Source organism: Sinohyriopsis cumingii, chromosome 2 (genome assembly GCF_028554795.1).
Source record: "Sinohyriopsis cumingii isolate HCF-2022 chromosome 2, ASM2855479v2, whole genome shotgun sequence".
NCBI classification, from domain to species: domain Eukaryota; kingdom Metazoa; phylum Mollusca; class Bivalvia; order Unionida; family Unionidae; genus Sinohyriopsis; species Sinohyriopsis cumingii.
The window spans coordinates 100,102,524-100,130,325 of NC_142962.1; the positions used below are offsets into that span (position 1 = coordinate 100,102,524).

Here is a 27,802-nt window from a genome sequence, read left to right on the forward strand (position 1 = left end):
CTGGTGTCCAAGCTGCTGGCCATGCTCATTTAACCTACTTTCTTTTATTTACGCCATTTTCTAGAGAACTCACTATGCATTCTACATCATGCTATTTAATTAAGGACTTTTAAAATCTATAAATAAGTCAAAGGAAACAAATTGGAAGGAATAATCTTCATATTATAATTGCTTGCAAGTCTTTCTCAAAGCTTAATATTTTTACACACAGTTGAAGAAAACATCAGTAGCTACTGTGACAGCATTTAAAAGTCTCATAAAATGAAACATCTCAAAAGAGTATCATGATGTACTGATATGATGTTTAATTTCTCTTGTAACAGCACTTCTTACAAAAAATATATTTCATTTTCTGGGTTGGATTGAATTTTATAGGCAGTGAACCAGACAATCAGTATGTTGTACTGTTCTGCAAAAGTGGATAGTAATGGAGATGCTTATAATTTAGAAATTTGATAATGAGCATTCTGGCTGTGGGGACTACGCTGATTGTATCTTGCTTATAAATTTTTATTCTGGTAATACTCGAGATGCTATTGATGGACAAACCCCTCACTTAAATTCTTCTTTGTATTACCTTCAATAATTATAACAATTTTTAGTTAATTATAGTCGCTGAGCTCTTTACTTCCATAAGAGTGATTCTAAAAACCCTACCAAATATATAGGTAATAATAATAATAATAATACCTGAAACGTTGACCAACTTGGATATATTGATCCATTTTGTTTTTCTTTTCTTACATGTCTCCAAGGACGCAAGACTTTAAAATATCTTAAAATTACTGCTAAATTTCATTTAACATGTATAGAATAATAACAACTCACATCTGTTCTGAGTACATATTTGGACATTATTATGCGTGCATGTGTGTGTGTGTGTGAGAGAGAGAGAGAGAGAGAGAGAGAAAGAGAGAGAGAGAGAGAGGCTAAATGTTTCTAAATCTTGTAAATAATGTGCAATAGCCTATGGATTTCAGGTAAAGAATAAGGACACACCATTTAGACTGTGACTGTACTTCAACAACCATTTGGACTATATCATTTATTAAATTGTATACAGGCTGCGATGATAAAGTGCCACGCTATAGTAAAGTCCGAAACGACATTGATATTCATGACCATTGAGAAAGAGTACACAAACGAGGTCCAATTTTGTTCTTTGCACCCCATTGACAGTATTGCTAGCATTATTTGTTATGACCTCATCAGTAAGGTGGCAGGGTACAGTTTCGTAAATTGGCAAATTTCTTAAATTAAGGCTATGGTGTGACTTTTTCAGGTATTATTATTTACTATTTAAAGATATAGATATATTTGTGAACTAGGTGATTCGGGCTTGTGTGTTTCTTGAAATTGATGTCAGGCATGTACACCTTCCATAGCTACTCTGCAGTATGTTGATAGTGAAATACCAATAGTCGGCTAGGAAGAAGAGCTAGCTTCCCATAGCAGTAAACACATGGGTTTGGGGGAAGTAGAACATCTCAAAAATGGCTTGGATGACAACTGTTTTCAATTGCATCAGCCTGTTTAGTACACTGTTTTGCAGAATTGTCAGCTAGGAAAAGGGCTTGTGTTTGTACTGTGAGCATCACATGGAGTCAAATATGACCTTCGGACATGAAAATTGTAGATATAAATTTGGGATTAGGGTGCATAAACTTCTTTTGCCATCAACTGCCATTGACTTCTCTGGTCATGTGGATAATATTCTTATGCTTTGTTTTATCTAAAAAGATGGACCTTTTTACCTCACTTGGTTATTTGACTTTTTATGATTTTTTTTAATACTAGGTCTCTGATTGCGGCATTAAGTTCTGTACATAAAAACTGACCTCTGCCCCTTATATTCGGAGTTAAACATGTTTAAGTGTCTAAGAAATAGTCTGCGTGAAATAGATAAAGTAGTTGATGCAGAAAAGAGTCGTCCGATAACTATGCATACATCGCACTATTATCAGAAAATGTGCCGATCACAGAGTTCAGTAGAACAACATACATTGTATGAACTCTCGCACACTGCCAAGGTTTAATGTCTGAAAATGAACTTTAAGCGAAATCTTGTCAAAACATTTAGGGATAACACAATATACGCATTCTTGTCATTTTGACTCAGGGACCAACCAGTTTTCACGGACAGTCTCAGTTTCATCTGAGAGTTCTTAACGTAAACAAGGGTGAGAAGTGTACGATAGCCGAATGTGTACATATACATTTATTTAGTTTATATACATTGTGATATGTCGGTCCTTACGTGCTATCGTAGAAATGCCTGTCCACTGCCAATTCCTCTGATAAGTCTTGGAGTTCCGTATTTTAGCTCTTCTTCAAGTAATATACCAGAAGAGCTTATGGAATGTCCTGTTTTCCTTCGTCATCCAGAATACTTGGAGGATTGTCTAGTTGGTTTTAAGTAACATTAGGTCTGATTGGACATCCAATATGACAACCACAGCGGCCATCTTGAAAATATGGTGATCACAATTTATCTTGGACGGATGGTCGTATCAACACGAAGATGTCACTAAACTAAACTTATGATGTATGCAGGATAATGGTGCCGATCTGACGTTAATTTGGCCGCTACGATTGCCATCATTAGGATTTTGCTATCGCTACTTCAGCTGAATGGAAAAGGCATGCAGTTTTCACCAGAAGATATTTTATGTTTCCTAGCGAGTCATAAATGAAAATTGGGACGCCTGCAAATCCAATAATGCTACCACAGCCACATATCTTGTACACATTATTATTGCTACTCCTTCTGAATGGTCATAGCTACATTTAGCTTTCGAGAAAGACTTTATATATGTCTAGTTTGTCCTAAATCACAATGGTGCTGATCTAATGCCCAATATGACCACCACAGGAGCCATCGTATAAATCTTGCTATGGCTACTCCTCCTCAACGGTAAATCATATCAGCATGGGGTTTTCACCGACGACATTTTGCGTCTGCTTGCTCCTAGATTAAATTGTCGCGTTCTACTAACTAGTCAGGCCGCTGCGGTCATCTTCAAACTTTATCGCTATTCCTCCTCCATGGAAAATTATATTGAAATCGGGTCACCAAAGACTTCCTATGATGTCTACCTGGAACTGAATCAAAATGGTGCCGATCTGACATCCAGTATGTCACTATGACAACCATCTAAGATCTTGACAAGCTTGTAATTGCAACTCCTCCTATAGTTATATCCATATGCGGTTTTATGCAGAAGAAAAAGTAGGCTCAAAAGATGTTTCTGAATCAAAATGTTGGCTATCTAACTTCATACATGGCAGCTATCATGAAAATCTTCTGGTGGTTTCTCCTAAATGGAAAGTCTTATCGACATTGAGTTCTCATCGGAAGACTTTTTATGGTGCCAGGTTGGTCCTGAATGAAACTAATCCGATCTGACACCAATTATGATCTCCATAGTGACCATCTTGAAAATCGTGTTATAGATACACCTAAAAAACTGATATTCATATCGACATAGGATTTTCACGAAATGTCTGTTTGTGATATTTAGTTGATCCTAAATGAAAATGTTGCCCAGCAGACATCCAGTATGACTGCCACAATGATCATTCTGAAATCCTTATAATTCTTTTAAATGGATGATTGCATTCACACGGGGTTTTCATTAAAGTCTTCTAATGTTGCGATCAGTTTGCAAATCTTATCACTCAAGAATATCAGAGATGGTTTCAGCAATGTTCAGTCCAAAAGAAACAAAGATGGTCTTATCTTGAATTCCTGGAAACACGTTTCATAGAGCAGAGCGTCAGTCCCTATGAGTAACACTTGTTTCATGTTCATTTTAAAGAATTCGGACCTTTAAAAAATAAAACGAAACAAACAAACACTGTTATGATATATTTGATGCTTAAGCTAAACGTTTCTTTCGTGCAACTGTACTCAATTTTGGCAATTTGCACTATGCACATAATTATTAAAACAAGATTAGAGTCATGTAAATTTGCTCGTAATTAAACTGTAAGCTGCATACCATGTTGTTCGTTCAATGTATTTAAACTTTAAGTGAGTTAATTTGATTTGTTAACATCGTATGAACTTATATTTGGCATTAATCGATTCGAACTCGCGCTCGTTAAACTCGAACAGAATGACAGATGAATCTTTACGCTCCGTGTCTTGTTTTTTTTTTCCATTTTTAGTTGGGATCATTTTGTTGTGCATTGAGGCTTTCCATACGAATAGTCAGTCCTTATTCAGTGATGTTAATGCTTAGCTACACAGATCAATGCATCTCGGCCTTTACGGTTTAATTAACGAATCGCGAGGTCAGAGATAACCAAACCTATTAATTAGCAACGTAATGTCTTCAAAACCAACGATTTTCGTTTGAAAATTTACCAGCCTTAGTACAAAATGATTAATACAGTTTAGTGTCAAAATGTTAAGACAGTTTTTTTCAAAGACATTTATAACAGTGTGAATTTCTTCAGGTTATAAAGTAGGCGATAGACCATCAGTTAACAAGACCTCTCAATGTATTATCACGTAATAAATGTTTTTAAAAAAAGACCACGACTCGCGTTTGGGAAGCTGTCAATAGAAATACTAATATGCAATGCTTGACCGGGAACTAAATAATATTATTTGCTTCCCTGCCTTGACTAACAGCTGGTGAAATATAGGTGGAGCTTTGTGATTCGTCAATCTAGCCTCAATGTAGCGAGACCTCCGTCATACTTGTCAGTCTATGCAGATGTCAAGCTACGTGAAGTTACATGTAAATGCCGATGCTTCCACAAGATTTCACACTGAGAGGATAATAACCGAAGAACAGAATAACAAAGCAAAGAAAAGCGTTATTTTTAATCATACTCAGGTCATACATATATGCGATATAAAAATATAACAACGTTCTATTAAGTAAGACGTCATTATGGTGTTATTCTTATAATAAAAAGAGAGACGGAAAATACATTAGGTGCCTAAACATTATAATTTTTCAAGGAGAGTCTAAAGAACAGCGAACTTCAATGCGATTTCCATGCAAAGCTAACATCAGGTGAGTCATATGAAAAATCTGAGTCAGTAATGTAAGATTGTTCCAGCTGGCTAAAGCGTGTAATCAGCATATGAATAGGTCGAAACACATATTCATTTTCTAAGACAGCTGATTGTTCAAGTCAGTGATTCTCTACTAATATTGTGAACTGGATATTATCAGTGAGTTTGGAGTAATGTAAGCATGCAGACTTTGATATGCTAACAGTTTCTCCAATGACTATCACTCAAATTCTTAATTTTAAAATATATGCAGCTAAAATATGAATATATTCAAACCTAAATCATGTTTGATGGTTAATAGCGGCAATCTGTCGATAGTACTAAAATACACTTCCATTTCAGTCAGACTCGTCAAGAGTGAGCATTAACTGTCACAAACTGAAGCATCCTGCCCCTTAGTTGGCACAACACAAACTTGGTAGGGATGTGGTTGGCACGTGATACCAGTATGGACCCTTTCTACCGAAGGCGTCTGGCACCTTGGTGGAATCTTGAATGTAAACCGCTGCAGTAAATTGCCCAGGAATAAGAATAATTCCATCATAGCTAGGTGCTTTCCAAGACAGGACCTAGGGCCTGAAATTTAAATCATATACACTGACACTCGCAAATAAGCAATGTCCACGTTGTCACACTCATCTAGCATACCTGTAAGTATTCCATAAAACATCATGAGCATGGGATAACCGATTATATCAGTTAACAGTATAGTTCATGAATACTGAAGTCAGTACAACCATAAGTAAAACAGAGGTGAAGAAATAGTTTACTTGTGCTGATTTTTGCACTAACATATATCCTGACAATCATCCTGCATTTGAAGCGTGAGTTGAATATCCTGGAAGCCTCACTAACCGTTACATCTACGTTCTAAAAAATGGATCTACATGTGTAACATAAAGCCGAATGTTTACGTGCAATATATGCCATAGGATCTCACGTTGCATACTGTAACATGATTCTACATACACATCGTACGGCATGGAGTATATTGCTATATCTCACGCAGTGCGTGTTCTAACTAAAACAGCTCAAAACAATAGCCTTAACACTAAATGTCCCAATGGAAGTTTCAAGCCAACATTCGTGGCAATATAAGAGTTACAGCAAGGACAGATAGGTTTCACGGGGACTCACGGAAACGCCTAACTAACGGTTTAGAGAACCTGGGTGTAAAATCTGTGGGTCTTTGAAAACAAATTGTGGGATATAACATGTATGTTCTCCTAAAATTGTAATTTTGGTGGCATTAAGGATACTGTCGTTCTTTTGGTTTCAAGGTCAGTCCTTCAAAACTTTGAACTTCAGGTTAAGTTATTATTGCTACGAATTTATGGTCTTAAACTAAGTAACAGAAAGAGAGAAAACCAGCAAGTTTTGTAAAATTTAACAAATAATTGATTTTCCTAGAATACAAAGTGAAAATATTAAAAGAACTTACAGCAGTGTGAATTAAAACCCAAATAGTCCTAAACGATCTATCACAAGTCCAAAACTAGAGAGTATTCCTAATGAATTCCAGTCGTGTTCCGAATGAATTTCAGTCTTGAAAGTATTGATATACCAACAGCATAAAATAGTGTTGATGTGCTAACATTCGTCATGTGTCATAATGCTATAATCCAGAAGTCTCTAAAGAAATTCTCAATAATCGCAAAATACTGGTTTATGCTGAAAGTATTAGTGAGCATTGTTTAATTGCAGTGAATAATTTAGAAAAATTAAATCATCTCAAATATTAACCAAAGTAAAACTAAAACTGAATTCTCTACAGACTGGTGTTAAGATGGGAATAACGAATTTCTGTTTACTTCTCCTTTATATAAAAACCAAAGTCACAATATGAGGACCAGAATGAGAGGCGTTTTACCATCAATTCATTCCCAGTACATTCCAAGTTGTAAATAAGGTCATGTCTCTTACTAAACATTTATTAAAGAACATTTAAATCAGGTATTTCCCAAGTAGAATACCCACCCACCTCCTGAACTCAGATTCAAATGAACGTGATTACTTGAAATTAATAATGATCGTCAAACATATTCTAAGACCCTACACAAGAATTAGCTATAAAATATATTGTTTACAAAGGTCCGGAAAGCCAAAACACCTACCGTCAATTATTGAAATAGATCAATAACACAATACAAGTTAAATATACCTAACATTAGCAATTGTATAGTTTTAGAATAGAAGTATATTCTTCTCCCTCTTCTTCCACCATGCACCCCTTAATCAAGTTTGATGACTGGAAGTGAAAGTGTTCTGCAGTACTAGCGCTGAATCGAATCTTACGAATTTTTTATAAATCCTGAAAAATAGGTCACAACTATACAATTTGTGTCTTTAACGCAACTTCATCCAAAATACACTACAGTGCAAGATTTGATGATATGGCATCTAAATAAAAGCCTTGCGTAACTTTTACGCAGTCCTCGGTAGATCCTGGAAAGTAGAGCATATTGGTCTACTTTTGATATCCCTAACATCTTAAGAGACATCCTTAATATAAGTATTGTGGTAAAAACTGAAAATATATCTAATAAGGGTCCGACCATAAATATTTAAATAATCGTCTTTTCTTGTTGTCGATCGCTATTATCCAAATATTGTAGTGCTAGATTTAATAATTTCAGATGGTATTGTAGTTATCGTTGTCTGTGATGAAATGACACAGCTGCATGTAATTCTCTTGATAAATGTAATCATTATTGGGTTATGATAGAGCGGCATATCTGTGTTTACTCTTAATTTAGTAGCAGCAATCCTTGTTAAACATGGTGTCAACTACCAGGAGGGTGGGGGTGTTACATTCAGGTTCTCTTGTCGTTTAAACAAAGAAACCTATTTTGGCGAATTATTGTGTTTGTAAACTCAAACTAAATCAGAGACAGCAATGTTTTTCTTTATGGAAACACATTTCGATTGGTGACCATTTCTTGCAAAATGTATAGCTCCTTAAGGAAGGCAAAGTGCTCAAAATAGAGTCAAGTATTTACAGTGTAAATTGTAATGAATTAGCTCATAAAGAAACATTTCACAAGTAATTTTCCAAGTATACATTCAATCCTACCGAGAAGTGTGAATGGAGTGGGGAGATATTGCTATAAATTAGTTAAAGAATTTAGGTTTGTGCATTTTATTTTGCATGTTATATTTAGATGAATATCTGCATTAGTCTTGAACGGTTTTCAAGGAATGCTTTTCTGATGTCCGCATAGATCATTGATAAAACTGAGTCAACGATAGTTCAGGAAGTAGTTGCGGTGAATACAGCGAGCTGTGCATATCAGCATTAGGATGAAAGCAATGTCAAAAGTAGCGACGCAGCTTTAGAGTTACCAGGTACTGATTTTATACCTACGCCTGCGATAAGGGTCTTTCGTGACATAGGTACAGCCTGGCTACCAGCTGGATCCTGAGGACAGGCTCAAATAGGACTACACTATTACTGGTATGGGGCTACGAAATATAAATCAATGCTGGGAGAGATGTCACTGAGATGTGTGAGGCGGATAGATCGAGGAAAATAGGTCAGGGGAAAAGAGGAGTAAGGAAGCTCGTTTTCGGGCTTCTAACCATGCTCTGAACCTTCTAGGGTATAAAATCGAAGTACCGATTCCTTCGTCCAGTCTTGAAACTGCCAATCTAATTAGGACTTCCACCACCAATACCAAAATAACACAACGGCGGACTACAAATATTAATCAAGAAACACAAACAGAAAGATCACCACCGGATATTGCCGAGGAACCAGACGATGCATCATTGCATATGAGTAATCCAACCCAACAGCACAATGAGTATGATGCAATTCAGTCATTGGAAGAAGGACAAGAGGGAGTGGAAGAAGAAGATTGCCAGCCCGATAGGCAAAGTCTTTTGGATATGGGACTCCACTCTGGATTGGATGATTTCAAGAAAGCCAGCCATTTCATCAATGCCATTAAATATATGGCATGGAGATCTGCAAAAACCAGGAGACCAAGACCACAACAATGGCAGTTCTGGGTACGCATTGTAAGCCGCTTCTGCCGGGCTGCATATCTTAGCTACCCCCTGTCCGGTCTGGTGGAGGCAGCAGAACATCTCAATGCGATTCATGGGTTTGTGGCATTCCAGGAATGAGTGTCAAAAGGAAGTATGGGAAGAGCAGGAACACCGCCGAACATTTAGTCTGCCGATATAATAGCCCTTTTCATGTCTCTAATCAAATTGCCTCTTGTCCTAGGTTTCCATCATGGCTAGGAAAACCGTTTGGTAGCACTGTTATGGAAACGAATTTGACCCTTAAGTCACCGTTCAAAAGTTGATTCACCTTCCAATTTTGACGAATAAATTAAGGCGACTCTTTGACTCTTGATAAAAGTATTTTACACCAAATTCTAAATTCTTTGTAGGAAACTTTTTAACCATAGGTAAGCTTGATTCAAATTAAGATTATGGCTTACACAGAATAGGGAATATCCCGATCTAGTTACTGGGCATAATTTGGATTTAGTACGTCTAGGCCTTTTAACGTTCCAGTCGACGTTTGGATTTTCCCGCCGAGTCCCCTTTATTCCTGCCTTGGCTCGAACATACAAAGACGAGTGTGTTGGCCGATTCCCACATGTCTAGTAATCAAGTGCCCCGATGAACGTCAACGCACGGAACCGAGGTGGGGTCTGTGTGTGATGCTAAAACTCACCTGGCGTCTAAATGCAAGATACAGCGACCGTACGATTATGGGTCTGTGTGTGTGTGTGTGTGTGTGTGTGTGTGTGTGTGTGTGGTTTCGATTCCCACCCATGTGGTTTCTTGACATTGTCGGTAGGAACTTTATGTCTCCTAGAACTCGACCTAATTAAGTGTGTGTGTGTGTTTTGGATTTTTAACGTAGCTTTAACAATTTTTCAGTCATATCGCTACGATGTCTGCAGTGTGGCAGTTTATAGTGATGTCTAGCATCATGCCGCAGACATGTATCACGATGTCCCACCCAGTCACATTATCCTGACAACAGGCCGACCAGTCCTAACACTAACCTCCTAATGCTGAGCGTCAAGCGAGGCAGCTGTTAGTACCATCTTTGGTATGACTCGGCCTGGGATCGAATCCGCGACCTTCCGCATCCGAGGCGGACGCTCTAACCACTAGGTCACCGGAGCGTTCCGACCTAATTACGTAGCACAGATTGTGTGCATTGAAGCGTATGGGAGTGTGGCTCTTTTTCCCTCCCATACGATAAATTAAACAGTCCACGGTGTGGGCATTGACTAGTCGCACATGCCCTGATTGGCGCAGGCGACTTTAATCAAAGGAACGAAGAAAGAAAAAGTGCAGGTAGTTTATCGAACACAAATATATGCAGAAACAGCAAACGTAACCGCTTCCACGTAAACAAATACTCTAAGCCATTTCTCCATGTCGAAGAGACGATCTAGCGTCAGCGAAACGTGGCTGACAATCAAACATGGACAAATCAGATACAGATAAATAAATTATAAGAAGAACCACCAAACATAACCTCTTTCCCACCTAAAACAAGTACCTTTCTAAACATGAACCCCTCCATAAATGGCGTCCAGTTGGCCTTGTCAAAGAGACGTCCAAAACTGAGCAAACTGGACTGTCATTCAAAAGAAGGACCCACCAAGGAATGTAAATGAATGGAAAATAAGGGGATGTTATACACAACTTCAAGGCAGATTATTTACATCAGCAATCACAAGGCATATATAGTACAGAGTTTTCAATACTACTTTGCCCTTTATGCTTTTTTGTGCACCTCTTTTACCCTCTTTCTCTTCAAATTAAACGTTACCAATTACTCTATTCTATATATACCTCTGTCACTCCTGTTTTGAATTACACAACTAATATGACTAGGTGTATCTCTGCCCACTACTGCATGAATAATACCCTAAAGAGGACAAAATTCTTCTTACCCATATCTCTCTCTCAGATCGGTGATGGCAACAAAAAAGTCCAGCGAGTATCTGACAAGCTCAAGCAAACCTTAAAACTTATACAATATAAGGTGGTCACAAGCCCAAATCATCACGCTCCACCGCACAATGTGGCACTGTTTAGATTACTTTGCAACACGATTAAACTGGTTAACACAAATTTAAGATTAGAAGGTGGTCCTAAGTCCTGGCCATCAGGTCCACACCGCACAAAGAGTTACCTGATTCGAACTCCCCGAAATCGAAATAACAGAGTTAGCATACGCACCATGGAATTGAAGATACTCCTTCCAAACAATATTATTCAATATAAGTTGGTTATTAAATTCGAATCACCAGGCCCAGTCGCACAAGATGGCAATAAAAAGATAAAACTGAAAATAAACCAATAATAAAATGAAAGTGCATATGATTGCAGACTCTGGATGACCTAATAACACTCTTCGGATTGAACCAAATGTATTAAATCTTTCTTTATTTCCTAACCTTGACTAACCATTGTAAAACGCCAGCCATAAATACAGAACTTTGTATTCAAAAATTGATAAACTATTATACAATGTACAATCCAGCAAAATTTATCTTAGGCAACAAAATTAAAATTTCAGCCCATAAACAATTGGTGCCTTCCAGCGACGTCAAAGTCCAATTCTAACGCCTCCTGGACTCCGACTTGTCTCTCTAGGACACGCGTAATTAAGGTGTGTGGCAAGCGTCAAACTAGTGAGCGCACCTATTAGACGAGTATTTAAAAAGTACGTAATGTGTATATTAACTGAGCGTACATAGCCGAATGGCCACACACTTTGTAAAATTAAGATCAGTCAGTCAGTGTAGGAAGTCAGTCAGTAAACATGTAGAACTAGAAGGCTTCATATGGAATTAAATGTGTAAAAGAACAACTCTTCAGTTTGCCTAATTCCCCAAGAACAGCGCTGTTTCGTCAGAATGAGCGCAATAATAATAGCAATGCTGTGGTAATAATGCGATGCCATTAAGTGTAACACGACTCTGTTTGGAAAGAATGTGAATCTGTAATGCCCCTACTTCGAGAGTACGGGTATAAATATGTAGGGTCCGTTGAATATAACAAACAAATTTCTTGCCAATAAGTGCAGTGACAAGAAGAAAAATAATATTATGGTTCCCTGGTCGAAATGTTAGACCCTCAGTAATTAAGAGAGAGTTAAGAAGACAACTTTACCGATTGAGAATGGAATAAAGATTTCCTTCTCCTTCTTCTTGATCTCCTCCGTTAGAAATCTCTCGGGGTGAAACTCCTCAGGCTTTTCCCAAATGCTAGGATCGGTAAGGACAGAGTTGAGGTGCATCAAAATGGTTGAACCCTTGGGGATAGTGTAACCTTCAAACTGTGTATCCTCTAGAACTGTATGCGGGGTCGCAATTGGAACTGCAATGAATAAAACGAGTTTTCTTGAAAAGATGCGTTTGCTTTCTGGTACAGTATAGAACTGCAAAGAAAACCACAATAAATAGACAAGGGATGTTGGAAATTATCTATCGGATTGGTTAAATAGACTGGTCCCATGTTCCTTCGGCTTCTTATCTGTCTTACCTGTTCAGGCTAGGTAAAGTAGGTGAGCTGTGGCAGGTCTAGGATTAGGTAAAATGGGTTCCTATTGAAAACTGCTTTAAAAAATATGTATTGCTGTAAGGCCGACAACATGGCTATTTTTATTTGTGAGTTGAATAACTTGCCGACCATGCAGATTGCCTTTATCTAAATCGGACGTAATTACATTGTTTCAAAATCTGATCGACGTAAGTATGCATAATTTGTTTTCGTCCTCTCGTGTGTACGTGTTTTTCTTTGCTGTAGTTAAACCATTTCTGACGATGTCACTCGTATTATTAGAAAATTAATGTCAGTCTTACATTCAAATAGCTAGGAAATTGTGATTCTACACTCTTCCACCTCCCTATGAGCTTCTAGTGCTATTAGGATCTGTATTGTTGAGTTAATCTAATGTATTATATTTCTGGTGGATGCATTTTGAGAAACAGGTCCAGGACATAACAGAACTTTAAATATGTTTTTCTGTTTATGAGATACCTGCTAGTGATAGTGTCCTTCTTTCGATCGGTTTAGGCCAAGAATTTTTAAATGTTTGATGGGAAATCATTTAGTTTTGTATTCAATCAGACCTTTATGTCAGAATATAGGACATCTGACCTGACGAATTCGCTCTTCCAAGGCAACTGATTTGAATTGTGGGACGTTGTTGGGAAACGCTAAAGTGACCCACATCATCGCCCTGATTTTGACAATGCGGTCGACATGCAAGCTGATAGTAGATTTACAAATATATGATTAACATAGGAGCTATGGTAATTTACTGGGGTGGCGATTTTGAACTGATGGAATGTCTTTTTCCTGACGGACATGCACTAATACTATTAATTGTTTGTGGGTACTTTTTTAAAAAGGTTTCTCGGAATTACTATTATAACACCTATGGATTTAAATTATAGATGAATGAGTTGACAACTTCTGCAACATGACATTTGCATATGAATACAATATTTGATTAGCAAAATAACGAGTCAGTGCTAAAAAATCAGTCGTAACATTTTCCTCAAAAATTAAAAGAACAATTCTTGTGATCACCCTGTTCTATAATCATGCAAGAAGCACAGTGTGCACCATATATAAGAGACACACCAAACAACGCACATACACAGTAGATATCAAAATGAAAACGGAATTAATACCGTACTGGATTAATTAGTTGTGTTCTGTGAGTTCGTCAGACTGGCTGCCAGTCAATTTAGGTTCCTTATATCTCTTATATTTTCAGAGCAGAATGTAGACTCGCGGCTTCGACGAGTGGACTGGTGAAGTTTGCAGCCGATCCCGTTTACTAAATCAATGTATAAACCATCACGTGCATGAACAATTAATCGCTATGTCCGCGAGACCCATCGTAGTCTTACTCGAAAGGGTAATGAGTCATCAACAAATAATTTACTATATACACAATTACATTGAAAAGAAAATATAGTTTTATTCAGTATAAATGGCATCTTTATATGATGTTCTCCAAGTCGTAGCTTTCTGAAATTTCTTACAAAATTGTTCCGTGATTTAGAATAACACAATGATAGTTTGTGGATTGAGAGGCACAGATTTGGATTATAAATATAATTACAATTCAAAGTATTTTTCAGCATAACCTATATTTGGAGTCACGGCTGCTTTCGTATTCATTATGCCTACTTTTGTTATCAGATATTGTTTCTTGCACTGTACCAACAGGATTTCAGCAATTTGATATGAGCTCTTGATTCTGTAGTCGGTTTTAATCAAATGTCCGAGACAGACACGCCCTGCTGATTAGTATGACACATCGTACACAATCTGTCAACACTTATCTGTTAAGAATTCCTTGTAATTTTATTGCATGTTGGCAATTTAACAACAAATCGCTTAAAATGTTTAAATGATGAAAATTTGAATTTGTATATGATTTATGGTGGCATTCTAACAAGAAACGATAGGCTTGATTATCCAACACGTTGGCAGAGTGCCTGTAAATCATGTGATGCTCACACCTTTGTTAGCCATATTATTGGTTGGTGATCTATAGGCATCGCCACGTGTTAGAGTTTGAGTTACATATGACGGCAGGCTAATTGAAACATTTACGAGTTTACGAGAATATTTTCAGAAGCAAAATGCAAAATGAAATAGTTGTAATAAGGCATTGTTGCACAAGGTATCTTGAAGATATTTCCAGTGTGCAAAATTTCAAATAGATCTTTAAATAATGATAACATAGAATATTGTAATGATGGATGGATTCCTGAACATACAATTGGTTGTTCTTTCTTAAATTAAGCACTTATCTTTTTTTATTGCTCCAGATAACATTCCACCATAAATTTCATTTTATTTGTTTTACTTAGTTTGACACAATAGGCAAATTGTTTTCTTTATCTCCTGGTAACTCGTGCAATATGTATCAAGTGTAAACAATCACTTCATAAATAAGGAATTAAGGATATATATATATATATATATATATATATATATATATATATATATATATATATATATATATATATATATATATATATTGGTTTAGAGTAATAGGTTCTAGGGAAATTTTGCTAAGTCGAAACATATTTTGCAGCACGGATGAAAGTGAGGTCCCATCCTGGCTACATTCGGAATACCTCGAATATTTTTGTAAGTATATAAATGCATGAGGTGTATTTCGACCTCTGCAGAAAATTACAAAGTGACCCGAATATTCCTTGCTCCTTCCTATATGTTTACCTATAGAGGCAAGACGTAGGGTTTCTTTTATTGTGGCATTCAGATACGGAAGTTCCTCTTTGTCATTCAGGGTCACTGCTCGCACAAAACCAATGTTCTGAAAGTTAAAGAGTAGCTGGTAGATTCACAAAATTGTATGTTGGTTTTAACCTTTAAACATCAGGTCAGGTTATGATAAAATTTGGCATAAGTAGCGTCCTTTTTAATAATAGTCATAGAAGAAAAGAAAAGAAACTTGCTGCATCTGCCAAGAAAATTTCACCCAATAGACGAGTTTCTACTGCACTGCACGAGATTTGCACATGCCTTTGAACATCATAACATTTTCGATTAGAAAATATAGTTTTTAGGGTTTTCTTCATTAGTATTAATGTACTTAATTAGTTGATAAATGTTTTCTTCTGAATTCATCCGTCGTGTTTGACCATTTGTAGTTCTTTCAGAGACCTTCTACAACTAGTATTCCTGTCTATGAGGGGTATTGAAAATTTATGAATATTAATGCGGTGTACAACACAGTTCCTTTTAGTGAACAGTACGTCTGTGCATCTTCTCAAAACACTCACCACGCACCTTAACAAACTTTCTAAGTCGGATCATCCAGTCATTAATTGCCACTTGTACTCATTTTGGTATGTTATTCATACACTAAAAACATGTACATCCAACCGCATGGCGGCATTCGATGGTCTGTCCTCGGCAACTGTTTTTTTTACCGGAATTCAGCCAAAAGTGAATCTAACCAAGCAATGTATGGAGGATTCTTCGATTATTAAAACCACAGATAACAAAATAATGTCCGTGAGAGTAGAAATATCTTACATTGTGTATCGGGTATATTCAACAATTGCCTTCTTCACAGCAACCACTTCCCTATCACCAACTGCAGACAATGATCTTCATGGATTTGCGATCATTTTTTAAAGCAATGAAACTACCTCCGAATCGTACAAAATAACAGAAATTTATGTCCGCAGACTTTATTTTACTATTTTGTCTATCGATCAGTATTGAATTTACGGACACGATCAAAGACAGCAAAAGAGTTATGGCAAGATATTGAGAACTTTTTAAATACCCCTCGTACATCTGACTAAATAAATACTACACTGCTAAACGTTCTATAAAATGAGTCAGTTTCTTTAAATATTTTGATTTTCAAAGCAACTGTCTCTATCTCATTGCAAACAGTATCGTATCCATCTCCAGTTGATTACATGCATGCCTCCAGCGCCTCTGTTCTGGTGCGAATGAATCAGCTTGTACTTGAAAGACTGACCAGTTTCATACTCTTCGACCAACTTCGAATGATTAAGTTGTTTCTATGCTGTTCACTCCTTTTTGGAATTAGATTCATTCAGTATCCAAGCATAGATGAAGTTTGTCATGATCACATAGCGGTGTTTCGGGGTCATTGAGTGCGGATTAAACCTAGCTAAGCCAGACTCTTACGATATGAACGATACAAAAATTTTTGCAATGAAGTTTGGAAAGGTGGTTTAAAATTTAAACAAAAATTGAAAGAATGTAATCATATTCATGCAAATGTTATCAAAATTATCCTTGTATTTAGTCGGGTAAAAATAAGGTCATACGTCAAAGAGCCCAATAAAAAGTTCTAGTGACTTTTAAACCAATCGTGCTTGGTATATAAAATTAAGAATGTGTACTTTGTTAATATGTATGACTATAATGTCAGATGCGCTTATTTATCATAATAGATTTTCTTACATACCTCTGTTATTTCTTTCTGACATTTGTCCTGAACATCGGGATTAGTCATTAAATACAAAATGGCCCAGGTTAATGCGGTCGCTGTGGTTTCAGTCCCGGCATTAAACAGTTCGATAATAACACGGAACATGTTCTCCTCTAGAAAATAGAGTAGGAATGAAATCATGACACTGCATATGTTATTTCCGTATGATATAATGTGCACATGATATTATGAACAGTTGCTTTTAAGAACTTTGGTTTAGCTCCCATCAAAAGGATTCGGTAGAATCAATCAGTTGATAGTGCAGATATTCGCTGTAAAAGAGGGCGGTCACAAAGAAAAGCCATTACTGAGGATTGAACCAGGTACTTATACTTCACAGGCAGACATACATAATACGATACTAAAATACCATGACCTGCTAGTATTGTTAATATGTGGCAACATGCACGTCCACCACTACAGGTTTAAGACCAATAATAAAATCTTTGATAACGTCAAGAAAGAGTAACTATTGATTTTATATAGTAAATTATAATTCAGTCTGAGCTGATAGCCACGCTATTGTCCATAGTTTGTGGAACAAGAAAATGCTGACTGGCATGTTAAAATTATATATTAAATAAAATGAATATTTAGTTTTGAATAGTATTCCATTAATTATAAATACAGTGCTTCTACGTATATGTTCCTGCATTGGGTGTTGTTGTAGGTTTAACGCCATTTTTCAGCACATGGCAGCCACTATAACTGGTGGAGTAAGAACCCGGGAAAGATCAAGGATTAAAGACCGACGAGCGGACATTTACTGGAAATCTTTCTCACATACCTAGACTAGCCCGAGTCTGGAGCCCACGCGTACAGACGTGATGCTCCTACATGTGGATAATATGTCTGACATTGGCATTTAAAGATAGATTATAAATTGGATGTGTAATGGCAGTCATCGCATTACGCAGTATTATAATTAACATATCGCCGGATATTACTGCATTTCTAACACAGACACACATCCATGGACTGCTGACAATTTTAATTAACACATATCCATGCACTGTCGATAACTATATTGCTGGCAAAGGTGTGAGTCTTCACATAAAATCAATCCACTCCAAGATAGAGTTCTCATGACCTAAACTCCGATATATTTCAGCCATAAAAGTTTACACTTGATTTTTCCTTAAAACAAATAATTTATATGGGAAAAGTTGTGAAAATAAAATTTAGTCTGAATTTATATCACATGTGATGGTAATAGGTTATAGAGACATGTCAATTACAAATGAGCAAAATGCAAATCACTTCCAGTCCCCGCCCCCTTCTTTTCTCTGAATTACATATATTTGTCATAGTCTACGCAGAGATATTTATTATTATACCAAACATAAGAAACTTGTTTCTATAATGGAACATTACTATTTTCTTTTCGAATAAAATGATTTGTTGTATGATCGACGTATGCTCTAGATAACATATTACCATTCACAGCTTCTTTATCCTTTTCCTCTTCAGCTTTCAAATACAGGTCAACAAAGTCCCGGATATTGTCGGAATCAAAGGTTTCTCTATGTTCTTTTATCCTTCTTCTGGCATACCTAGACATTTCGTCAAAAGCGTTGATAATCTTTCTACCCTGAAACATAGCCATGATAATACGATATGACAAACCGATTACAAGTACTAGAAGCATTTAAAATGAAAACAGAAAATTTGAAAAAATTCACTTTATGTCAGGGGTCTCAAACTCAAACCAAACTGAGGGCAGCATGAGGGCATTTTCGATGACCCAAGGGCCGCACAACCTTTGTTATCTCTCATAACACCTTGTGACGCCAATCATTTTGCGGGCCACTGGATACGGCTTGGCGGGTCGCATACGGCCCGCGGGCCGCGTATTTGAGACCCATGATTTAGGTTCTATTTGATAACGAGGTAACGCTCAATCTAATTGAAACTGAGATTTTATCACAAGAATAATATTGGTACTTCAAAGGGTCCCAGGAGAGGACGTAATAATAATGGCATGAAACAAAGCTGTAATTGAAATTTAAAAAAAAAAACGAAATGAGTCAAAAGGAGGTAATTTATTTTATTTGTTGCATATAGTTTTTTGAATGTCTTTAAGGGTATTTTTATAGGAAATATTTTATATTTTAAGTGTTGGCACTGTATGGTACCGGACACAAAAATACTTATATTTGATAGAACATTCAATAAAGTTTTATCATCACATAACGAAGAGTTGGATATAAGCAAACGTAAAACTTAAATCTATTTACAGAAGGGATAGGCAACTGGCACCTATGTTGCCTTGCATATGTTTGCATATTCCATATGGAACACTCTGATGAAGAAGAAAAAAAAAAGCCGAAAGAAGAACTTCATATATGTACATACGCATACATAATAACAAGGCATACATAATAACAAGGCATACATAATAACAAGAGGCGAAGCTGAAATATAAACATGTATATTAAGTAGGAAAAATTGAAATGGAGAGTAGGACCGGCTGGCTGTGAAATCATATTTCACGATTTCATCGTTTTTCGATACAGGTTGTTAAATTTTTCAAAGTCATCGTTCATCGGCTAAACATAATAAACCCAGATGTTCGTACTGTTCTTTCATTAACGAAAATGCTTATTTCATTAGTATAAATACCAATGAAATGTTTGCGATGCGTTATCATACAAACTGTACAACATTTAGTGATATTTATTTAAGAACTTGCAAAACGAAATATATTTCACAAACATGTCAACCAATATCTAAAAACATTAACAAGCATAAATTTAATATAAATAACTTTACGGATCCATCTTGTTAATCTCGACGTCTACAGCAAATTTACAAGATTTTTCATCTAGGGCAATTGATATTGTTAATTCGGAAATCGAACTTCGTTAAAGAGATATAATTGAACTACTGTCTGGATATTTTCTTTTCAAGAGGTTTAATTCTAAAATTATATATGAACTTGATGATATATTTATTGTATTTGGTCATTCGTACTGTTACTTAGCGTAGGTCAGAAACACATTCGCAGTCACTTTTGGATTGAACTCACTTTAAGCTAGATTTTTCCTAAAGTTCCATATTCATAATTACATAATCAAAGATACAAATTTTTATCCACATATATACATGATATATGATTAAACACAGAACCACATCATTCCCTACAACTTGATATATAATGAAATCTGCCTATAGTAAAAGTCATGCAGGTCATGTAAGTGTTCAGAACAAACTGTAATGCGTGTAATGTTTGAAAATTTGATTACACATACCTTTAACGGAAATTATTCACTTTATTTAGATACTCATACCTCCATATTGCTTTGGAAGGTTATTGATTTCAAACCCTGATATATATTGGTGCCGTGTACCCGCGGATCTGGGTTCCAATCTCCGTAGTGTACGAATTAAAAATTCTCTAACCTGTATGATAGTATTATTTTTATTAATATATAGCGCGTGTTGAAAACAAATTCGTACTACTTAGCTATACTCTGTGATAGACCCGACGTCCTCTTTTCTTGACCCAGATTAGTGCCTGGCTACCACTGTAAAAGTCCACAGCGATAAAAAAATTCTCTGAAAGCTTTCTGGTGACATTTCAAATCATCATTGAACAGACTTTGTTCAATCAATAAATTTTAGAATTCAATATTGGAACAACAGTTAATATTTAATTTACTTTGAACAAATACGCCTACATGACCGCATTGACATACACTTTTAACGATGGAACATATATTTTATCATTTTATTTATCATTTGTAGAAAACTGACAAAACAATCAGTACAGAAATATTGTCAAATTTAAAAGTGTACAAACTTCTCTATGGTGCTTCTCTGAGCTTTTATTAAAGCAATATAACATAATTTGATTGTTCTTAATTTTAAAATATTATATAACAATGTACAACCTTAAAATTTGTATGCAATAATGTACAAAGCGGCACAATTTAATATTCTGATATGAAACTGTATTAAAGAAAACATTTGGATTCACCGTTTCGATACTGTCCGAAATATCTCGAAAGTTCTAATTAGAAGATGATTTATATTTGTCATTGATTAGTGCATAATACTTTATCAATTATACATATTTAAAGGGAAATAAAGCACTTTGTCCCTAACTCTGTATGCATATTTCCCATGAAATAAAAGAAACTTGTGTCAACCTACACTACTTCCGTTGGCGGGAGTATATTTTTTTAATTGATTTTCAAAATGAATGAAACATCCCAGTTCACTGGATGCAGTGCAGCGCATGCATAGCAGTTCAGATTCAGCGAAGAAAACGGAGGGGTCTCCGGTTGTTTTACAGACCTGGGAATGAGTTAATCAATATTTGCAGGCTACTATATTGAATTTATAAATGCAGCATTTAGTTATTACATTACATATTCTGTGCAAGTATGAGACAAGCAGAACAACAAAAGAAGTATTCTTCTAAGTAGAGAACAAAAACAGCCCCAAAACCCCCTTATGTAAAAAAACCCACAACAAATCTGATGAAGAGGGCGCTCAAGCCTCCTCTAGAAAAGGTTAGTGTTCTCCCGAAATTTGGAATTCCCAGTCCAGGTATTTTTTAAGCAGTAAAACAAATAAAGCGTTGCACTTCGTGTAAGAGAGAGTTATCGATAAAATCGATATGTTCCCAATATCTTTTCATTTTCTTACGTGTGAATGATGTAATTTGATTGGTGAATCGAAAATTCAAATGAGCAAGACTTCATATCGGTGTTTGGCTGATCTCCATTATGTTGGAGATATAGATTATATGCTGGGTAACGCTCAACCGGATTTCACTAGCAGAAATTAGGGCATTTTGAAAGACCAGCACATGCAACACCAGTATAACTCTATACATAGGGAAAAGATGTATTTTTCAATATAAAAAAGAAATAAGATAATCGGATTGCAGTTTAGTAAAACCTGCCCTTCCTTCCGTGCATGTAAGCAAATTATATAAAAGGAACGTATTAATATTTATTTAAATCGTTTACTTTGTTGGATTCAAAAACCAAAGTGCTCTACTTACATTTTTTGTTAACTTTCACAAATTTAAGGGCAGATTTCTTTGAAATTTATATCGCATATTTTATTACAATGAAATTGGGCTAATCCATAAATAGATGTTATGTTTCTCAAAAAATAATTAACGTTATGAAAAAAAACTCCGAAACTTATCGAATCCAGCAAACGTGGAAAGACGATAAATTGAATCTTTGCCACATATATTTCTTTCACGCGAAAGAAAGTAACTTTTCCAAAACCCTTCTACTAATCTACCCACACGGCTGCTAGGTGGCTACCAATGTTTAATAGTTTTAGTTTGAGATGTGGGAGGAACTGATAGTAATGTGATCGGTTAGGTATTATCAGAGAAACATAATTTAAATTTTGAAAACATTATATTCCTTGGAATACATTCCGCACGCATATTAGTGGTAGGGGAATAGGTAGGACACAATGCTGAGCATCCTATCCCTAGCATGATTACCCTCGAGGAAGCAAAGATTTCTCCCTGTTTTGGGGTAAACTGCACTCATAATATGAGACGAGAACAATTCACAGTCATATGACCGAAACGACAATCTCGGGTAGGGGAAAAGGAAATAAATTATGTTTTCTTTACAAGTAAAATCACTAGACGAATCCAGTGAAAGCGCTGTTTTATGCTGTTTTATGCTCACTTTAAACCTTTCCTGGCCCCACGACTCTTTTCCATGCGCGTTTCTAGTATTTGAGACCGCGAACCAGGTCCTGAATCATTGACTTATTATACTCACCGATGGACGAGACGGGACTGATGAGAACTCTAAGATTGCCCATTGACGGCAGCATGTTCCTGGCTATGAAGCCAATTTGTAACTTTTCACCTCAAAGACCCAGAGCAATACGTTAAGAAACTGTGCGATAGAGGCTTTCAAAGGGAAGACGATGTTGCCTTTGCACTATTCCCTTAGAGGAATTTCCATCGTGAGTAATTTCTTGTGGCGCCACTGACACAGAAAAGACACTTTTTCGTTCGAGAGCATGAATTGTTGATCGATTCGAGCAGAAAAGGGTCTTCATTGGGCTAACAGGGTCATTTACAAAGCATGAAAAGGCGGCAGGACGAGAACCATATCCGCTGCAACGTTGAGTAGACTGCGATCTGCTCCATGTCGGAAATCGACTCTGCGAGCTCGATACTCACCGTATGCAAGCGAGGGAGACAACCAAGTCTGAGGTTTATAATAAATTATATGCCCAGGTGGAACTAAATGCTGACACGGAGTAAAGACTCATTATTAATTAATTAATAATTAATTAGAAACCATAACTGACGCAAAAGCCCGTGGCCAAAGATAAACTTAGCATGTGTTATTGTAGAGAATGTTGTCGATATGGCCACTAACAAGGACGACCTAATGAGAGACGACACAGCAGAATGATCTTGGTGAAAACCTTGTACTGATAATGAAGCCAAACGTAAGAGCTCGAAATTGGTGAATGGTTCTTTCTAAACCAAACCGAAGGAACTTGAGCAAAGATGTGTGCATAGCGACGTGAAATTATACGTCGGTTAATTCTAAACTAACCGCATATTCTTCCCTTTTTACCGACAGTCTGGCTGAGCATGCCGTGTCCAACTGGAACCTCAGCGGGGCTATGTACTTGTTGACACGGCTGATGTATGTGTCTCGTATGAGATACCTGTTGTCCTTCGGTACTAAAACAAGCCTTATGTAAACCCATTAGGGTATACGAACAATAGATTAGAAAGGGGGCAGCTCGTACACTTACACTCCTGTCCCCAAGCGTACATGGATCAAATAGACGACATCTTGATACGAATGACCACATGATATTAATGTAGAATTGCCTCTTTCGACATATCTTCCGCCCGCCCCCACCCCCTCCCGAACTTCCCGCCAGCCCAAAAAGTATACTCTAGTTGGAACACTAACATAATGAAGGCATTAGACCAACAGTTCAGTATTGTAAATTTTAACGTACTACAGTAATGCAACCGATATAATAACCGATTAAACACATCACTTTTATAGGATCACTTGACTCTGACGCAGCAAGGAGACTTACCATAGGGCTTCTGGAAATGGACCGTTCCTTTTAAATTTTCCACAACATTATATATTCTACAGATTACATCAGATTATTTGTAATCTGCAATGTACTGATTGCGAGTCAGGCATGCTAATGGCTGAGTCATAGTAACTCCCGTACTCAAGTAAGAAGAAAGACAAAAATACCTTGGAGTTTGGTAGGTAAAGCAGAAAAGGCAAGAAGTTTTCCGGGAGGTTTGCAGATGCGGCGGTGAATATTGTATCTATGTTCTGTATCAACCGGAGAAATTCTGGATGACCATAGTCAAGCCTAGATCACAAAAAGATAATACATTTAAGTGGTCATCAAACATAAAATGTAGAGTTCCTATCTTCAATTATATATTTTTACTTATCCATCAAGGCACAAGTCTACTTTTACAGAGATGTGTTAAGCTGATTCATACTAAATGATCACTCTAAGGTTATATACACTCAAAATGCGACAAAATAGATTCATCCATAACCATTACTCACATGCTATCATCCTTTTTATACGAATACAGTTAAATAAAGACGCAGTTATTTATTGTTATATAATTTTCAAGTGGGTAAGTAATCAATACGTCAAGAAAGTTACGATATATACTCATTGATAACGCGAGTCCACGTGCAAATCAAAGAGACACAGGATCATCCATTACATAATGCACCAGCAGATCTGGGTGTCAATAGTTTGTTAGGAGTAACCAGAACAAGAAAATAACAGAAACCCGATCGGTCGGCGCATTATGCGATGGCAGATCAGGTTTTTTGTTGCTTGCAGTTTGACTGTATTTATAAGAGAGTATATATAGTACTTAGAACAACAATCTTATTCTAGCGATCGATGAATGAAATATATTGTAGTTTTAAAACAGTTTATCTATTCATTATCTTGATCCATAAACGATCCCAGCAATTATATTTGCCACCGCTCTCTTCACAGCTTTTCGGATATCCCTCGGCTGATCACCATAAGACTCAAGTTCGTCTCCCAGGATGCGTGCCTCGTCTTGGATACATTCCTCAAGACTCTTCTTCCCTACTCCCAAGTCCTTTAGAGTAACCAAAGTAAACTTTCGCAGTTTTTGATGTACATCCCCATTTCCAAAAATAACACCTACATGAAATTGAAACGCAAAACTTGACAAAATAGTATTCCAACAGTTAAAACATATTGTTATTATATTGGTTATATTTTATCTACGACCGACAACTGATCACATTTCTAGACTGCCAAGCAACGAATTATATAGAATATTTCAAGCCTTATTTTTACAGCAGTAAATCTTACTTATATGGTGCTTATTCTCTAGCTGCCAATTTTCTTTGCTGATATCCATGAAAACAGGGTGATCGTAAGGGGAGGGCAATACGTACGACTACCCTGTGAGCCTTTTCAGGTAACTTGGCTTATTTTTTCGGAGCATGGTTTCAAGTGGTAGGGACGAGGTTCTTTTGCGAGGCAGTTTCGTCTAGAGCAAAAAATCTGCCTACCACTTCAATCATTTTGCCATGCAAGTTTACTTTAACTGCAGTTACAACCTTTTATACTGACCTTTGGGAAATGGTTATATTAAAAGTTGCAGATTATATTTGTCAACCGATATTGTGCAGTTAAAAATAAAAATAGAACAAAAATCAGGTGTAAGCTCATCTGCAGTGCACAGAACTCGAAAAGCTGATAAACCAATTAATACATCAAATGTTAGCGACAGAACATGGTAAACAATGACCTGGTTGAAGTATTTATCAATCAACACTCTCTCCGTGAAGACGTAGAAGTTATGTCCCTTTGCAATATGTAACGGGTAATTAGTGGTCAAACTGTTGTTATTTAAATGCATCAAGATAAAGGATAATATTATGAAAAACTAAAATGTGAATGGCTTCGGTTATATTTCAGAGTAATTATATTTCAGAGTAAACAGATTTAACATTAAACTTAAACTCTTCCCTGTCGAGCGTATACTTGCTGCAATCATTTTTTTTAACCGTAGACAGTTTTACAACGAATGATCTCTGACCAATGATGGTCTTTAAAGCCGAAACAGACAAAGCTTGGTCATAATTTGAACATTAGGTGTACGCGTTAGTTTTCTCCCTTATTTCCATATCGCAGCGTATCTTCTGAGAATTTCGAAATCCAGAATATTTTCACTAATAAATTTCTGAATAATTACATGTAAAATGTTTTTGAATTATAACCTAGTTCGTAGGTCGAGAAGAATATGATTATCTGTTTAGGGATTGAAGAGTTTTAGGATGTTATCATCAGGATTTGCAAGGTCATATTTTATAATCATTTTGCATTTTTATCATTTTGATATCCCAATAATCTTTCAGATAGGAACAATCTATTTCTTTCTCGGAAGTGGAGGGGGCTGGGATTTATTTTTCGAGACGAGTTAATTTTGTTTTTCGTTTTACCTCAAAATAATTAATTTTTTTAAAAAAAACTAACATAATGAATATCATATGTTCTTTTCTTTTCTATAAATCTCTGTAAGAAACTTTGTAATAACTATTTGAGAGCCAGTCATTTTATCTTCAAAATCCCAGCCCCACCCCAAACAAAATGGACGGTTTCTTAACAGCTACCAAACAAATACAGGTGTAGAACAATGTTGACATGTTCTTTGTGCGGAAAACACAAAAAATTACCAGAAATACATAATTTTCATTTTTGAAGTCTGTATCGTTCTTTGTGTTGAAAAGCGTGTACCTGCTAATATTCTGTATCGTTTTAATGAATGTATTGTACCAATTTAAAAGAATGCTAAATATTTATGTTTGTACGTCTCTTTCTGCCTGCCTACTGGGGAAATTAGTTCAGGCAATGGTACTTAGATTGTGCATGGATGTAGCACTATTCTACCTTAATTTTACCCTGAGTCATCATTTTCGTGTTCAGATGTTGCTTACCTTTGCCACGAAAAACCTTGTTAATCACATACAGATTAGTTGGCCTGAATTTGAAATCCTTTCCTTGCTCAGATAGGGCTTTGTGTATTGCCTTGCGACCGAACACTAAAATGATATTCTGAAAAGGTCCGAGAACTAGGCGAACAACATCCCCGTACTTCTCCCTGAACATGAGAAAATCTTTGTACGCTTGTTTGCTACCAGGAAAGTCAAAAAGATTTCCAACGACCGGAAGAGACTTCGGTCCCGGAGGAAGATTTTTAGGTGATCTGCTCAGGACAAATTTGTATCCGATGAAAATCACCAGAGCAATTATTAATATTTCTAAAGCTGGCATTTCGTCCAAGTTTGTGTGCTAAGCAAAGACAATATGCAGGCCGCTTTGAAACCACGACGTGTTTTTATACAGTCCACTGAGTACTACTTTATGACTAAGTCTTAGTTTCAAGCCAGATTTGATCATTGTTTTACAGTTAAATGCTTCTTTATCTATAATGACCCCGACCTTGACAGCCGAGTTTGTGATATATTGCATAGCACACCTAATGTTGTCGAATCCAGTATCGAAGGGAGTCAATCGGGATTGTGGCATGCATACAGAGAGATGGCGCTTGCGAGAAACTATTCAAAGAATTGATCCAGTAGGACGAACCCTGAGCACTGTATATAATGTAAAAGGGCCATGGCATATTGATTCCAAGTACAAGCTGATACATTGGATCGTCATTTTTCACGAAAGAGTGGGTGACTGCAACCCACTTATTACAG

General features: G+C 36.5%; 1 protein-coding gene across 1 annotated transcript; it reads right to left on the reverse strand.

The window, feature by feature from the left end:
- Positions 1-4,819: 4,819 nt before the first annotated feature.
- On the reverse strand, positions 4,820-27,510 carry LOC149805472 (cytochrome P450 2B4-like). Its single transcript, XM_089950063.1, has 8 exons — positions 27,035-27,510; positions 25,004-25,229; positions 24,275-24,398; positions 18,480-18,633; positions 17,019-17,155; positions 15,284-15,380; positions 12,188-12,394; positions 4,820-5,608 (listed from the first exon to the last, which is right to left on the reverse strand). The coding sequence occupies exons 1-8, from the start codon at positions 27,369-27,371 to the stop codon at positions 5,397-5,399; spliced, it is 1,494 nt and encodes a 497-aa protein (XP_089806189.1). The 5' UTR covers positions 27,372-27,510; the 3' UTR covers positions 4,820-5,396.
- Between the last annotated feature and the right edge of the window lie 292 nt (positions 27,511-27,802).